The sequence below is a fragment of the Arvicanthis niloticus genome, chromosome 5, assembly GCF_011762505.2.
Source record: "Arvicanthis niloticus isolate mArvNil1 chromosome 5, mArvNil1.pat.X, whole genome shotgun sequence".
NCBI classification, from domain to species: Eukaryota; Metazoa; Chordata; class Mammalia; order Rodentia; family Muridae; genus Arvicanthis; species Arvicanthis niloticus.
In genome coordinates this window covers 22972068-22988470 of record NC_047662.1, presented here as the reverse complement: position 1 = coordinate 22988470, position 16403 = coordinate 22972068, and the positions used below count along the sequence as shown (strand labels likewise).

Sequence of the window (16403 nt, the reverse complement as noted above, 5' to 3'; positions counted from 1 at the left end):
GGTCACGGCGAGCAAAACTGGGACTGTAGACTGTTGACCCTTCCAGGTAAAAGGTAATAGTTTTTTCACAACCCGTGGGGATCGATGCAGAGGAAAATGCTGTAGAAAGATGGACAGCTACAAAGCTTGGGTCCACTGTGTGGCCCCATAAAGGCATTATTATAAGCCTGGCCACCAACCCAGATCTGGAGAGGTCATGGGCCCACCCAGTGAATACATCTCTAATGGTGAATTAAGCTGACAGAGCAGCAAACTACATTCTAAATGACTGCGGATTTGGGGGCTGGAGAGACGGCTCAACAGTTAAGCCCACCGGCTGATCCTGCTCACAACTCTCTGTATCTTAAGTTCCAGGAGATCTGATACCTGCTTCTGACCTCCATGGGTACCAGGTGTGCTTATGATACACATACACACATGCAGGCAAAACACACGTACACATATAAAGCAGTCAATCTAAAAAAGAACTTTAAACACCCATGGTTATATCAACAGACAAAAGCAGCCGCATACGTAGCCAGAATAAAACTCTACTTACAGTGGGCAGTAGTGAATACAGAGGCTCATGGCTGCCCGGTATGTAAAACGTTGGCTTAGAAGACATCCCAGCAGTTGAGATCACCTGTTGCTCTTGGAGAGGACATGGGTTCAGTTCCCGGCACTAACATGGCAGCTAACAACCGTCTATCACTGCCTTTCCAGGAGATGTAATGCCCTCTTCTGACCCACAGAGGACCAGGTAGGCACATGGCGCACATACATACATGCAGGCAAAACTTATACATGTAAAATAAAAATAAATCTTTCTTTAGAAGATGTAGAAAATAAGTGACAAATGTGAGTTTAACTCTAAATAAGTCACTCACGGCACCACCTCTGTAAGGCTTGGGGAACACTTAAAAAAAAAAAATAGAGCAAGGGGCCATGACCCCCAGTCCTCAGGCTGAACACAAGGATTGTGGTCATCAGCTCATAACAACCAGAGTTATGAAAACTGGACTCACACAAAGCTAGCCCTATCAACAACCAGTCAGGGAGGAGGAGGGGGCTCTGGGAGCCTTACCCTTTACCTCAGAACTACTGGCTATCATCAGTAGATTCTGGAGAACCACTGTCTTTAGCTATGTTCCTTCTGTTGAGCCCACTAGACCCCCAGCAGAGAGCTCCAAAACCTCATGTGGTCCTGGGAAATCTTGGTAGATCCAAAACAAAGTGTATAGTCATGAACTCGAGGGAGTTTTGTGGAGAGAGGAGAAGATCAGGGCTGATGAGGTGGGGGCGGGGGTTGGAGGGGGTAAGTCTGTCAGTTTGCAAAGTGTACACGTGTGAGATTGGGTTTTTTTAATTAAAAAATTTAAAATATTTTTGTCGTTTTGGGTTTTGTTTTTGTTTGGTTTCTTTTTGTTCTTGTTTTTGTTTTTGGGGGGGTCTTTTTATTTATTTGTTTCTCATATATTACATCCTGACCACAGTTTCCCCTCCCTCTCCTCCTTCCAGTCTCTCCCCACCTCCTCCCCTCTCTTCCAGATCTCCTCCTCCGCCTTCTTATCTGAGACATCGGGTACAGCTGGAGTCACCACTTGAAGTGAACGATAATCCAGTCATTCTCCAAACTCCCCAAACACCCTGCCCAGGCCAAACAGGCAAGTTCCATGGGAGTGGGTCAGAGTTTACCACTCCCACATTTCAGGCCGTTGTTAATCTCTGCAGGTCTCTAAGGGAGACAGAGAGATCCAGTTCACACACTCAGTCAAGAGAGAACGATCCAAGGACTTCTGTTCTATTATTTCATGAGTCAGAGGCCCAAACTAGGGTTTCTCCCAGTGACCAAGCAGGCCCATTTTAACTCTCCATTCAGAAAGAGGAAACGGATAACTGCTCACTTAAGTCAGACATCTACCACTGAACTACCTAAGTCACCACCTTGATGGGGGAGGCTACAGTAATAGTCTGTGCCCTAGAAATGGTCAGGCATGCCCCAGAATAAGTACCTAGTATCCTCCAAGGGCAGAGGTGCCATCTTTCCTGAAAGGTGGTCTTTTTAATCAAGGACTACAGGGCCCTGTAAGGGAGACACATGGAACATACTTACGGCACTGCCACAGGAAGCTTCCCGGGAGCTTGGCATGCTCTCCAACCAAGAGACTCTCGTCAGTGAACTGGTTTATGTCTGGGAACTGGGAGATGGGCCACTACTCACAGTTATGTGATCCAAGTCAGGTGTTGGCCAATGCACTACTAGTACACTGATTGGTTTTTCTGTATATAAAGCAAGTGGTAAGTCAGTAGGCAGTCCATCTATTTCTTTCCTGGGACATGATGACCAGATAGTTGTTACCAAAGATCCCAGTGAGCTAACACTTCCAAGTTCTGGGATATCCTTGCTTGCTGCCTTCCAGAGGAACGCCCCCATCTGCCTTGGGCTATTAAGAGAGAACAGTCAACCTCTGCTAATACAAAGCCCTGTCGTTCCCATGAAATGAGGAAGCCTGTAAGGCCGAGAGCATGCCAGGGTCACACTGGAATGCAAGAGCGAATACCCACAGCATCTCAGTAAGACACGAGTGCTCCCCTTCCTTCGTAAATTCCCAGAAGCCTTAGTTATGAGTCTATCTTCTTGGAATTTTAGGCATCATAATTTGGGGAGGGGCTATGCACGTCAACCCCGTTAAACGCCCCTCCAATACCTGTTTTCTTAAGCTTTTGGAGCCCTTCTTCTACATTATGTCATTGGGCCTTAGAACATCTCAACAGAATAAAGCCCAAGCCACCTCCATGGCTAAGTTTCAGTCAAGCAACCAAGAAGGATGTCAGAAGCAACTCCAGCTACACAATTAGCACGTAAAATCCCTGCTGCACCCCCACAGATTCAGAATGACTGGGTAATCCCTTCCATCCTTCGGATGCCCTTCCACACACATGCCGTGCCCAAGGATTACGTCAGGTCTAGCCATTAACAAATGCTTGCTTCCCTTTTGCTGTGTAAACTGTCTGCTCTCCTGTCCCAGTGTACACCTGAGCCCTTGAAGCACAATGGGATTCAGCCTTATTTGTGGATGTAATCATTGTAACCAAGTGTCTCTGTGACCTGTCTTCAAAAGGTCTGTCATCCCTTTCAAGGAATCTGCCCCATTTAATGTCATCGAAGAGTTTTCTAAACAAAGGAAAATCAGTCTCCTCAAACACACAAGAAAGTCATTTTTGTTGGCAGGGGAGGCTCCTCTGTATGACTCAGGCATCCTAGCATCTCCATTCCACTGGACCAATCAAATGTCTCTATTCCAAGTGTGAGGGTTGAAGTCTTTGAATCATCCCCAAGTTTTCCCATAAGACACTTGCCGGCATTGTAAATTTTAACGATGTAACCCACACAGTCAAATTTTATGATTCATTTTTCGACAACATCATCCCCGTGGCTACACAAAATCAGAGCTGCCTTTGCAGCTGACTCGGAACCACCATGGTTCTCCAGCTATTAGCTAAGCTGAGCATTAAATGACCCAGCTTTGTCACGTGCTTTCTAGGGAGCATGCCCCAATGCACTCAAGGCTCTATCCCCCACCACATACGTGTCCCAGTTGTCACCAGGACTGAGGTAATAATGGCCAAGTGCAAAAGTTACCAGGGCACCCAAGACATGTGCTTCAGCTGGCATCGAATCAAAGTCCATCACAGGTGACGGTATAATTACAGTGCCACCATGCTCTAGATTATGAGTCTCCGGTTTCCTGTTGGCAAGAAGCTCAACACTTTGCTCGAGGCCAAGGGTACAACGAAACCAATCAAAGTCCCATCTGTTTGTGTCAGTCTCCTGGGACCACCTGTGCCCTAGTCAGTATCAATTAGGACCCAGTCAGGAGACAGAGCTCATGCCCATAATCATATGAACATGAACTTGAGGGTTTTTAGTATCAAGAATAATATTTCAGTAAAGGACAGTTAATCACTAAAGCAGCCAAAGAGATCCCTAAAGACCCAGGGGCAGCAAATGAGGAAATGAAGTTAAGTCTCTTCAGGAGCAAAGTAAATAAGAAACAGATGGAGGGGCTGGTGAGATGGCTCAGCAGATAAAGGTGATTGCTGCCAAACCTGGTGATCTTGGATCGATCCCTGAGACCCATATAGTAGAAAAAGAGAGCTGACTATCCCAAATTGTCCTCTGACCGTCACACGCATGCCATGGCAAAACACAGACAGACAGACAGACAGACAGACAGACAGACAGACAGACAGACATTTAAAATTTTTTAAAGGATGGCTTCAGGAGATTATTCTTCATCATTCAGCTAATTCAGACTTCTACTACAAGAAAGACATACCACTGGAACCGGCAGCCTACGCTGGCTAAGAAATTGCTCAGGCCATGTGGCCTTTTCTGACCTGTATAAATGGTCCTCAGAGTGAGAGCATGATCTAAGCTTGTATGTTTGATCTATAAAAGAGACTTCCAAGTGAAAACAGGGATGGCTAGAGGTACATCTGGAGCTGTCCCACATGGGTCACAGAGGAGATAGGAACTAGCGCTTTGCCTTTGTGGAAGAGAAACACAAAAGAGGGAAGAAGCCCACCTTGGAAGGGAGAAGACTTTCCCACCGCAGTCACCCTCTTATCTGCCTAGCGCCGTCTACTGACTGATTCTAGTATTGCTCCCTTTGACAACATAATCACGGGACCAGCTCCAAAATCTCAAAGTGGGCCTGAGAAGGGTGTATTCAGAGCTCAGGGTTCAACTAGTAAATACTGCAGGGACAGGGACAGATAGGGTAGGGACGTGGGGGAGTGGAGTGGTAGAGGTACGGAGACTGGGAGGTGGACAAGCAGTTATCAAGAAAGAGGACAGAGAAATGAGTTCTATGCCTTTTGGAAGAGAGGTTTGCCTGGGCTGGGGCCCTGAGGAGTCAACGCTGTCTCCATTGCGCTTAAAAAAGAAAATGCAGACACGTACCAAACACAGCTCAAGAAAGCCACATTGTTCCACTTCCAAATGAACAGAAAATAAAATTCTTGGACAGATTCCTTCTTCCCACCCCTGGGGATAAGTGGGAAGTGAGTTGAGATGCATTTTATTTTCTTGAAAAGACTCTCCCAGCTCCTAGCTCCTCTGCTCCTGCTGAGTCAGGCTGCCCCTGCAGATTGGAGGCTTTCAATCATTCATTCAGCAACATTTTCTACGGGTCTACAAGGAGCCAAACACTGAGTCCAGGAGGATGTTTGGTTGTGAGCCTCAGCTAAACCTGCTCCCTACTTCTGTGGCTAAGCAGCTTCCATGAATATCAAGAATGAGCAAAGCGTCCAGCAACTGATGCGGTCTGGGCCTAAATCTGTGGGAATTTCTGGACCAATTACAAGAGCCATGGCTTTGAAGTTATATGACATGAGTTCTAATCCCAATTAATTCTTTTGTGTGACCTGAAGCATCCATATATACGTATGTGTGTGTGAGAGTATGCACTGTTTTATTCACCAGGGGTCTCCATTCCAGAGTCTCTTGACCTCTGCTGTGTTAGACACCATCATGAATTGAAACTCTAAGTCAAAAGAGACTTTAATCTACTGTGATGGTTAGTATATGCTCGTCCCAGGGAGTGGCGCTATTAGAAGGCGTGGCCCTGTTGGAGAAGGTGTGGCCTTGTTGGAGTAGGTATGTCACTGTGAGTGTGGGCATTAAGACCCTCATCCTAACTGCCTGGAAGCCAGTATTGTGCTAGCAGCCTTCAGATGAAGGTGTAGAACTCTCAGCTCCTCCTGTACTATGCCTGCCTGGTTGATGCCATATTCCTGCCTTGATGATAATGGACTGAACCTCTGAATCTGTAAGCCAGCCCCAATTAAATGTTGTCCTTATAAGACTTGCCTTGGTCATGGTGTCTGCTCACAGCAGTAAAACCCTAACTAAGACACCCTCCTAATCTACTTAGTGTCAAAGTACCCAAAGAGTATGGGTGGCTTGCCCTCTGGTCACATGACTACCAACCAGCATTACTATAGAGCACACATTAATAGATTAAAGGCTAGTGAGGTAGCCCAGCAGTTAATGGTTACTTCCAAGCCTGGTGTCCTGAGCTTCAGCCCCAGGATCCATGCGGTAGAGAGAACTGGCTCCCGCAAACTGTCCTCTGATCTCCACACACATTCTGGTGCACATGCACACCCACACATATACACATAACAAAAGATCATTAAGTTGAACTGTTGTAAGCCAAGGACAGCCTATATTGTGAGGTAAAATGTCCTTTATCAAAGGACAATGACAATTGTATCAGTAGAGAGTCAAGCATACTCAGTCTTTTTGAATATTTTGCCTCATAGTCAATTCTGCAAAAAAGTACCATTACACTCATTGTGGGCTGTTTAGGGGACCATGCATGGTCAGTTCCTGGGGTCTGACTGTAAGGCCAAGAAGAACATCCTTGGCTTGTTTGTTCTGGAGCTGAGCTGGTGTTCCTCTCAATCCCCAGCTGGGCCCCAACTCCTCTGAAAGGCTTTGTGAGCTCAGGTGAGCAGAGCCACACTTTGTCCCTTCCTTCCCTTCAAATGCCAAGAATTCTGGAACACTAGCTTCAAGACAAGCACGCCCTTTGTTAGTCAATAGATTTAGCAAGATAAACATAGAAGCCTTCTCTGTCCTCAAGGAGCTTAACACTGTGTGGAGCAAAGAAAAAAAGCAATGTCTACCCCATTCATAACACACATGCATCGGTCAGCTTTTGGCGTGTAACAAATAATCCCCATACTTCCCGACATAAGAAAGAAGTCTTTAGTATCACTCCAGGTTCTAGAGGTTGGTCAGGCAGCCCCTTCTAATTAACCATATTTACCCAACAGATCAGCTGGGCTGAAAGGTTGACAATGGCCTCCTCATTCACAGGCCTGGCATCTACTATTAACTCCTAGGACATGCACTCTGTCCCCTTTAGGTCCTCTCAATCACCCAGTAGATTACACAGGCTTCCTTACAGTGCGTTGTTCCAGTACCTCGGGTTTGGGACCTGAACTCCACACTCTGTCATTTCCACCACATTCTATTGTCCAGGCAAGTTCTGTGCCATGGCTTGGAGTCTCTGACACACATTTGAGACCATCAGGTAAGGCTTACAGGTCAGCTCTGAATGAGGAGGCTGAACCCCTACTGTTGCAACAACAGAGCTGACCTTGACCCAATGCCCTCCCCCTGGGGGTTGGGGGGGAATGGCAGGCAGCTTGAGACCTCAAGATGAAGCCCACTGCCTGAGAAATGGCTTCCAAAGCTTAATCTTGTCAAGCCTCTAAGCATAGATTGGGTTAATTGAGGAGGGAAGACCTACCTTACCTGTGGAAGTACCATTCCAAGGCTGGAGTCTTGAACCAAACAAAAAGAAGATAGGGACTTGAGGACCAAAATCCATCATTGTCTGCTTCTTTATTTTAGGGGGCAACACACATCCATGTGTGCCCCTGCGGAGGCCAGAGGAGGACAGACATCTGGGCTCCTCCTCTGTTGCCGACCATGTTACATCCTCTTCCACTGACCTGAAGCTCTCCATTTTGGCTAGGCTGGCCAAGTGAACTCCCAGGACTCATTTGTCTTCACGGTCCAATGCTGGGGTTATAGACAAGTGTGGCCATGCCCAATTTTTATGTGGGTGCCAAGGACTTGAACTCAGATCCTCATGCTTGCCTAGCAAGCCACTCTTACCTATTAAGGGATTTCCTCAGGCCCTGTTCTCTGCCTCTTGACTGTGAATACAATGTGAATGGCTGCTTGAGGTCCTGCTGTCCCACCCCAGCCCACCCTACTCCCTCCACACCCCACCCCCACCCCCGTGCCTTCCCCACTGTGATGCCCCCCCGGTTGTCAACCTGATACACCTGGGAAAACAGAACTTTAACTGAAGACTGCCCTCCATCACCACACTGACCTGTGCTCCTATCGTCAAGGAACTGCTTTTGCACAATGGTTGTTGGAGGAGAGTCCAGCCCACTGTGGGCAGAACCATTCCTAGGCCAGTGGGCCTGAGCTATAGCAGAACATGAGTCTGGAAGTTTGCCAATTAACAGGGTTCCTCCTCAGTTTCTTCCTGAGTCCTGCTCTGAGTTCCTGCCTTGACTTCACTCATGATGGACTGCTACCTGTCAGATGAAATAAATGCTTTTCTCTCCATGTTGCTGTTGGTCATGGTGTTTATCATCACAACAGAAACCAAACTAGAACACTCACTACAGTGGACTGTACCCTTGAGCTGTATCCCAGAACAATCCTTTCCTCCCTTCAGATACTCTTGTTAAGTACTGTGTTGCAGCAACAACCTCTGTGGGAGGACTGAGAGATGCCCTGGTCCATATATCTGCTGTTTGGTGAACAGAAAAGCCAAAACAAGCCTAGGATCTAGGCCTCTAACCCACGCTGCCAGGAGGCTGGGCAGGTACCCATCACACGCAGAGCCACTGGGTGGCATTCAGAAAGCACATTTATTTACAAAGCGCTTTACAAACGTTACCTTACACCTCCCCACAGCCCCCTGCGAGGTAGGTCAGTAGTCATATCTACAGTTTACAGATGGGGAAATTGAGGCACGAAATGGGGGTGTGGCCTACCCCATTATAAAGAGAACTTCTCACCCTCCCATCAAAAACATAACAAAATAACAACAAAAAAAAAGCACTGGTCCTCCATCCCAAAGCATCCCTTCTTTCTCTGTGCTCTAGGAGCTGGCACCAGCCCTGCTCTAGCCTGCCCTCATCCAGTGGCAGCCTCACCAAGAGCCACAGGGACCTCAACCCCAAAGGCTGTGATTCAGCCTTGTGGATTGTCACAGGCCCAAGCTAAGCAGGCCCAAGCCATGGAGACCTGAGGGCTAGGGAAGAGGGAGCTGAAGTGTATCATTCTGCATATACTGGGCCAGGCAGGGATGGAGCCCAGGAGGGAGGCACAGGTCCTGTTGCAGGAAAAGCTCAGAAGCAGGAGGAAAGCATGGTGAGCAAGCACCCCTGGGTCTGTAGGGGCAGTGGGATGGAGAACGGAGCTGCAGGATGGTCAGCGTGTCCCACTGGCAAGACAGGGAGGAGTCCCAACTTCAGGACTCTCGGGGGCTCAGGCAGCTGAGACTCAGCCCCTGCCAAGTCCCAGTGAGCTTCCACCATGTGCAGAAGGCACCACACTGGGTGCAAACCTTGGGCACTCTCTGCAGTCGCTCATTCATTTCTTGCCGAGGACAGTAATGGAGTGGAGAGGGCTGGCCTGGGCTCCCCAACACTAGCTATTTTGGCCAGTGCCACGGTCCCAGGCAAGCTTCTCTGCACAGGTCTGCAGGGCCCTCTGGTGGTGGGGCTGATACAGTCTTGCAAAGCTCCTCCTTGGCCTGCAGCCTTCCCATGGGGGTCACCAAGATAGTGCAGTGTCCGTTCCAGTGTTCTCCCTGTGGAATTATGGCTGAGCAAAGTTGGGGCCACGGGCCCTCCTCATCAGTCTGGGATGATGGGCCATGCCCTGTGTGTTCACTGGGTGCACCAGGCCAGGCGCCTGCTATCTCAACTCCAGAGCCTCCAGGTACTCCAGGGCCACATCGTAGCAGAAATGGTATTGATCCTAGGGAAAGAGAGTGCCTTGAGCCCTGGCCACCCTCCAGAAAAAGGGGAATGAGGAAGACATTCTAACAACCCAGGACTAGAATGGAGGCCTAAAGTTGAGGACCAGACAAGGGTTGGTAGGTGCTGAGAAACCCTGCGGGGGTTGTTTGGGGATCTGAAGTGCCTGTGTCTGGAACACAGCTCCTCACCATGGTCTCCACCATATTGGGCTTGTAGTTCCGAAGTGTTTTGGCAGCAAAGAAAACATCCACCAGGCTGTGACAGCGGATCATCTCCAAGATCGTGGCACAGGCACAGAAGGTGCCACTGCGGCCACCACCATTGCTAAAGGAAACACAGAAGAGGTTTGGGTCAGGACCTGGGAACCCAAAGGTTAGGAGTGGAGCTAGGCAATCTAAAGGCAGGGGCAGGGTCAAAGAGACCAACGGCAGAGGTAACCCTGAAGAGCCAAGTAGGCTTGGCTAGGGCGATGAGGGATGAGAAGTGGAACCCAGGAGCTAGTCCTAGGAGCAGAACCCAGAACTGTGCATCATGTCAGAAGATAGCCTCAAGAAGCATTAGCCTGCAGATTCCTGGAGGAAAGAGCCAACCACACTTCAAGTGACAGAGAAGGGAAGCTCAGAGGCAAACAAGACCCAGAGCAAGACGGGAAGTGGGAAGACCAGCCAGGGCCAACCGTGCAGATACACAAGCCAAACACAGGCACTAGGCACAGCCCGTGGCCACCAGGCAACCCATCCTCCTCTTCCCACTTCCCTCTGTTCCTGTGATCCAACAGGAGCCTCCTGGGAAATGGGAGACTAACTAGCCTCCTGCTGCAGGAGTCCCTCACTAAAACTGAAGGTGAGCCCTTGGAGGACAGGGCCCAAGCTGGCACTGGGAGTTTCACAAAGCCCAAGAATCATGAAAAAAGAGATAAGTGTGCCCAGACATGAGTGAAGGCCTGCATTTCTGAATGGAGGTGCACATAAGCAAAAGAATGAGTGGGATACGCACTAGAAAGAGAAAGAACATTGTGTGTGTACATGCATACATAAAGACTAGAATCCCGAAAGCACAACGGGTATGCTACATGGGGCCAACGGGATGGCTAACTAGGTGAGAGTGCTTGCTGCTAAGACTGACAGCCTGAGTTCAATCCCCAGGACCTACATGATGGAGGCAAAGAACTGACTCCTGCAGCTCCTGTTGTCCTGTGACCTCCATACACACACACTATCATGCAAAAACACATGCATGGGCACACACGTGTATGTGTGCATGCGCACACACACACACATTAAAGAAGTATAATTTTTTAAAGTATGTTACACAGAGTCAGCAAGATGTCTCAGTGGGGTAAAGACACTTGCCATGAAAACCTTGTGACCTGGGTTTGAGCCCCAGAACAGGGGTAAAGGTAGAAACAAAAAACCAACTCCATGAAGTTGTCCTCTGACCTCTAGACATTGGCTGTGCCATGTGCATGCTCTACAGCTCACACACACACACACACACACACACACACACACACACACACACACACACACAAATGAAGAACAAATGTAAGCATGCTGTAATGTCATGGGGTGAGAGATTCTGACAGCCTGGACTTCTGTTAGCTCCGAGAGTCCTGCCAGTCTCCTGGCCTTCACCCACCCACCCCCTCCCAGGGAGCACTCACAAACACAAGGGAGCACTCACAGACAATGCACCACGGTACGCCCATCCCCACTCTCTGCCTGCCACTTGTCCACCTCAGCCAACAGGTGCAGGAAGGCCTTCCTGGAGTCAGGAGTGTCCCGATAAGCAGACCAGCGCAGGAACTGGAAGTGCCGTACCAGCAGGTGACCCTCCTGCAGCTGGGGACACAGAAACCAGGCAGAGAAACATGAGCATGAAGGTCATAAGAGCCCCCAATGACCTTGGAAGGATCAGTAAAGGCAGCCCTGGCCGTTCACCCTCGGCCTCCTCAGGACACTCACCCGAGAAGAGTTCTGCACCCGGAACACCCGGGACACCAAATCCTCGTTTGCTGTGCCAGACACAAATTCTACCTCCATGAGCCCATACTGCTGTCGGCCTGGCTCTGGCCAGTACTGCAGGCATGGCTGGGACACAGAGAGAAAGAGTAGAACTGAGCCAGTCCTCACTCCAATGCCAGCTCTAGGGGTTCCAGCCTGGCTCAGTACCTGGCTCTAGACTCCCCTGCAGCAGACCTATCTCTCCACCACTCACCCATCAGAACACAAGGACAGCTGCCCAGAGCACCGGCATGTCCAGACTGGTCCCAGCAAACTCTTCACAGACAGCGCAATGATCCCTGTGGCTATGTGGTTGGAAACCTCCCCTCTAACATGCTAGCTGCATCCCACACATGTGTGCCCGAACTCCTGAATCACACTACTATCCTCCGGGAAGAGGTAGGCACGCACCCCACCTATCCCAAACCAACAGTGTCTCTGAGCCCGGCTCTAGCTCAGAGATAAGAAGGTCCTGACACTCGAACATGGCTTCATTTCCCACACTGCCCCTGTAGACCACACCAGAGACGGGAGAGGGGCAGAGGAGCCCCCGCCAATACACACATATGCACACATGTGCTTTGGCATAAAGAGGTAACATGGCCTACCCCAAATCAAAGAAAAAACAGAAGACTTGAATTTGTTTTACCTCAAAGGCCCCAGGGTAGGTAGTTTGGGGGAACCACTGCAGAAGCATAACTTCTGAATGGGATGTTCCAGGGTTGGGGAGCATAGCACTGCCACTTCCCACTATGTGACCTTGGAGAGAGCACCTCCCCTCTGCTGGTCTTAATTCCTTTTCTCCCACAAAGCCTCTAACCAGAAGCCACTGTCAACTATAAATGGGATCCAGTGTGCGTAACGGTGCCAGGTGCTCACTAAAAAGGAGCTGAGTTGATTCCACGTGAAACCCTTGTTTACAGACTAAGAACCCCGGGCCCTGGGAGGGACTATGACAGCAGAGGTGACTTTGGGGACAGCGCCAGTGAGAGCCTCACCCAGGCGGAGTTGGACTGGTTAAGCTGGTTCAGCATGACGATGGAGGTGCACCCGTAGTCGTAGACCAGCCGCCAGAAGTCGGGTGTGGTGCTCTGCAGAGGGTGCAGGGTCACGATGAAGGCAGCACTCCGAGTGTAGCTCTGCAGAGGAAACCGCACTCAGCAGGACCCTCTGACGCCCCAGCAGTGCCTCCCAGAAGCCAGTGCTTACACATGAGTGACCAGACACTTTCCTACAGACCGGACCACCCCAAATGCACCTCAGCCAACCCCTTCCCTCAGACAACGCACTGGTGTCTAAGAATCAGTCCTCTGGAATGCCAGGCCCACTACACATGGCTGGAACCAGGTATCCGAGGCTTCAGGGACCCAGGGGAACCCATTCCCATCCATGACCTTTCCTAGCTGGACAATGGAGTCATCTCTCCAGCCCCCAGGATATAGGCAGCACACTGAGGGGAAAAGTTATGGATAAAAAGGAGCTATCAAAGCCTAAGCTTCCGCGCCAAACTATGTTACTCCCTAGGACCCTTCAGCAGGCCCAGACTCCCAACTAAGCAATGCAGTGGGCACACATCATGCTCACACATGGCACTGGGCTGACTGATGGCGGCTGTGGACCTCTCCCATGTGTCTCACTTCAGACACAGAGCTTCAGCTCACACCAAGAAGCTCACAGGCAACACCAGGTGTCCTCTCACCTGTGCCTTGTGCCTTGTGCTATCCTGCTGAGGGGACTCTGGGCCAGGAACTAGGCCACAAAAAGCCTACCTCTTTCAGATCAACTCGGGGCCAGGGCTCTCTCCTCCCTATGTGGAGGTCTTCCAGTTGCCTTGAGCCTGGCCTGGCTCTCTTCTCTTATTTCTCCCTGACCACTCACCACCCTTGGCTCTTTGCTCTCGGCAACGTAAGTTCTCAGTGCCTTGTTCCTCGTCCCCATGATGGCCTGTCCCTGATGTATGTAGGAGGGCAAGTCACCCCAGCAGAGGGCCCGAGACACACACAGCCTATATGGCTACATAGGTAAAGCCATGCTCTCTCCCGTTTTCTATATCATTTGGTTCTCTGCCTGTCTGGCTTGTGTGCTTCTCTCTCATCTGGCTTTCAGAGGGAGTGGAGCAGGACTGAAACCCACCGCTCTTTCTCCTCAGAGGGCATCATCCCCCGTCCCCAAGTCCCAGCACTTATGTCCTGCTCTGCTTGCATGCCCAGTCAAGGAGGTGAAGGCCCTTTGGACAAGGGACAGGTCTGCTCACCGGTTCCTGGGCCCCCAGGCCACAAGTAGATAAGGACTGGGGGTCTAATCACCACTGTAGACCAGGTACAGCCCCATCTCCTCAAAACAGGTTCCTCTAGCTCTAAATATCAGATGTCAAGTCCTGACCTCAAATCTCAGGGATCCCCAGCCCAAACCCTTGTCTCACTCCAGGCTCTGCTGGGACCTGTCCTGGAGACAACCCTGCCTGAACTCCACCACCCAGACCCCTCACTAAAGCTTACTGTAATACCAGAAATGGAACACTGAGTGTCCAGAGTATAAGACTGAGAGGAGTAAGGTCTCCCACGGGCTTGTGCATCACAAGGGGATGTCCCTCCACCAGAGGCCTTGGCTATACTCCATCGACTCCAGAGCCCTCCCAGGAGGGGGAGTTCCGGAGCGACTGCAGCCTCAGGCTCTCACATCAGTCAGTGCTGCATTGATGTAGTTGTTGGGGTCCCCGTCACTGGAGATGAGGAAGGGCAGGCAGCGGTCTGGCGGCAGCACATCCATGCTACGGTTCTTGTCTCGATTCCGGGGCAGCAGGGCAATGCTACACTCCTCCACATCCAATGGCGGCGTGACAGAGTTCAGCGTCTGAAGAGAGAGAGAGAGAGAGAGAGACAGAGACAGAGACAGAGAGACAGAGACAGAGACAGAGACAGAGACAGAGACAGAGAGACAGACAAAGACAGAGATGAGACTGAGCAGGCCCTTTCAGGGCCTCCTCAAAAGACTTTAGGTTAGATAATTAACTCTGTGCTATGGATGGAGAAACTGAGGCCCAGAGAGAAAGAAGTGAGGGAGCTAAGCTGCCCACCACCAGGACACGTAGGGCCTAGACTGAGCTTTGGGAGTAGCGCCTGTCTCCCTGAGCCAGTGTGGGTTTGGATAAGTGACTTACTTTTCTCACTTGTAAACTGGGAATGTGGCGTGCCTTTTTCACAGGGCTTCCTGGAAAGCCAAATGAGACCATGCCAGGCACTAAGAGCCTGGTGCACCAGGGCTTGGCATGTGGCAGGCCCAGTGAGGATCAGCGTTAGATTGTCAGTGTTCTCAAAGGTGCAAGCCTGAGCCCCACCTCTTCCCAGGAGACACAACCCCAGGCACAAGGCAGAAGCCTTGGTCTCAGCTCTGTCAAGATAGAATGTGACCCTGAGCGCCTGGCACAGGTTCAGCCAGGGCTATGACATCTATCTCTACACTGAACCTTTGGTTTTGGGATACTGGAGTGTTGGTTTCTCTCTTATTCTTGGGGATACCTCCCAGGATCCCAAGTCTGTCATGATCCCCAAAGCTGATACCCCTCTCCAGGAATCACCAGCCACATTTCCCAGGTAACCCTGTGCTGGCTCCAGAATGTGCCAGTTGACAGGTGCTATATGGCTGAAGAAACATAGGAACTCTGAGTGGAGGGAACCCCTGTGTCTCTGGTACCCAGAGATCAACAGATTCCTTTGGAGAGCAACCTGCAGCATGATGAGCCTAGTCCCACCCAAAACAGAATCTGGGTCTATCATGGATTCTTCGTCTAATCCCAGTGCCTGGCTTAAGAATAGCTGTGTGGGCCAGCAGTGGTGGCACACACCTTTAATCCCAGCAGTCAGCGGGGAAAGCCACAGAGGCAGGAGGATTTCTGAGTTCAAGGCCAGCCTGGTCTACAGAGTGAGTTCCAGGACAACTAAGGCTAGCTGTGTGGGATCTGGACTAGTGTTTTGCTGGGGCCATTAGGGGCAGCAAGAGCAACAGTGGCCTGGCCCAGCTGCGGGCCAGGTACAGGTTCAAGTGTGAAGCCAGAGCCAAAGCAGAAGCCAGGAATCACAGTATGGGTCTATAATCCCCGCATTAGGCTGGGGCAGGAGGATTACCCTGAGACTGGGGGTCAGCTAGGGCTATATATAAAGGCAGGGGGAGGGAATTGGGTTGATGGCTCAGTTGCCAAAGTATTTGCCTTGTAAACATGAGGATCAGAGTTCAACCCCCAGAACCTATGCTTAATAAATAAAAATAAAAAGCTGGCATCCCTGCTTGGTGGCACAAACTTGTTATCCCAGTAATGGGAGAGGAAGAAAGGCAGACTGCAGACCCTCAGGATTCACACACTCACACACCTACATATACACACTCATACACCTACACACATACTCACAAACCCCAAACTCCACTCCTATACACGTATACACCCAACCCTATATATACTCCCACAGCTCACTCATCTACATATATATGTATATATACATATATATATATAGTTACATACTTAACTCTTATATACATATTCACTCCACTCCTATGTGTGTGTGTGTGTGTGTGTGTACACACACAGCCATGCCCCTCTATACATGTACCCAGCTTTACACGTATGCCCTCACACCTACACATACATTCACACACTCCACATCTGTACACACATACTCATCCCCCTACCTGGAATTCTTCCCGGAGCTGGGAGGAATTACTCTGAGGGTCAATGCGGATCATCTCCCTGTAGGTGGCCTTGAACTCATTGACGGGAATGGTGGTCTCCCCACACAGGCAGGCCTCCAGGATTGCATCGTGGATGAAGATGTATTGTTC

At 50.1% G+C, this 16403-nt stretch overlaps 1 protein-coding gene across 15 annotated transcripts in view; it reads right to left on the bottom strand.

Annotated features, from left to right (window-relative positions):
- Positions 1-8429: 8429 nt before the first annotated feature.
- The window catches only part of Ptpru (protein tyrosine phosphatase receptor type U), a 110454-nt gene continuing 102480 nt past the window's right edge, over positions 8430-16403 (bottom strand). For all 15 annotated transcript variants that reach the window (XM_076934076.1, XM_076934077.1, XM_034502033.2 and 12 more), the window contains 7 exons: positions 16254-16403; positions 14250-14423; positions 12569-12709; positions 11532-11657; positions 11251-11408; positions 9756-9891; positions 8430-9565 (listed from right to left, as the gene is read on the bottom strand). In XM_076934076.1, coding sequence (XP_076790191.1) covers positions 9503-9565; positions 9756-9891; positions 11251-11408; positions 11532-11657; positions 12569-12709; positions 14250-14423; positions 16254-16403 — 948 coding nt within the window. In that variant the 3' untranslated portion in view covers positions 8430-9502. The remainder of the gene's footprint in view (positions 9566-9755; positions 9892-11250; positions 11409-11531; positions 11658-12568; positions 12710-14249; positions 14424-16253) is intronic.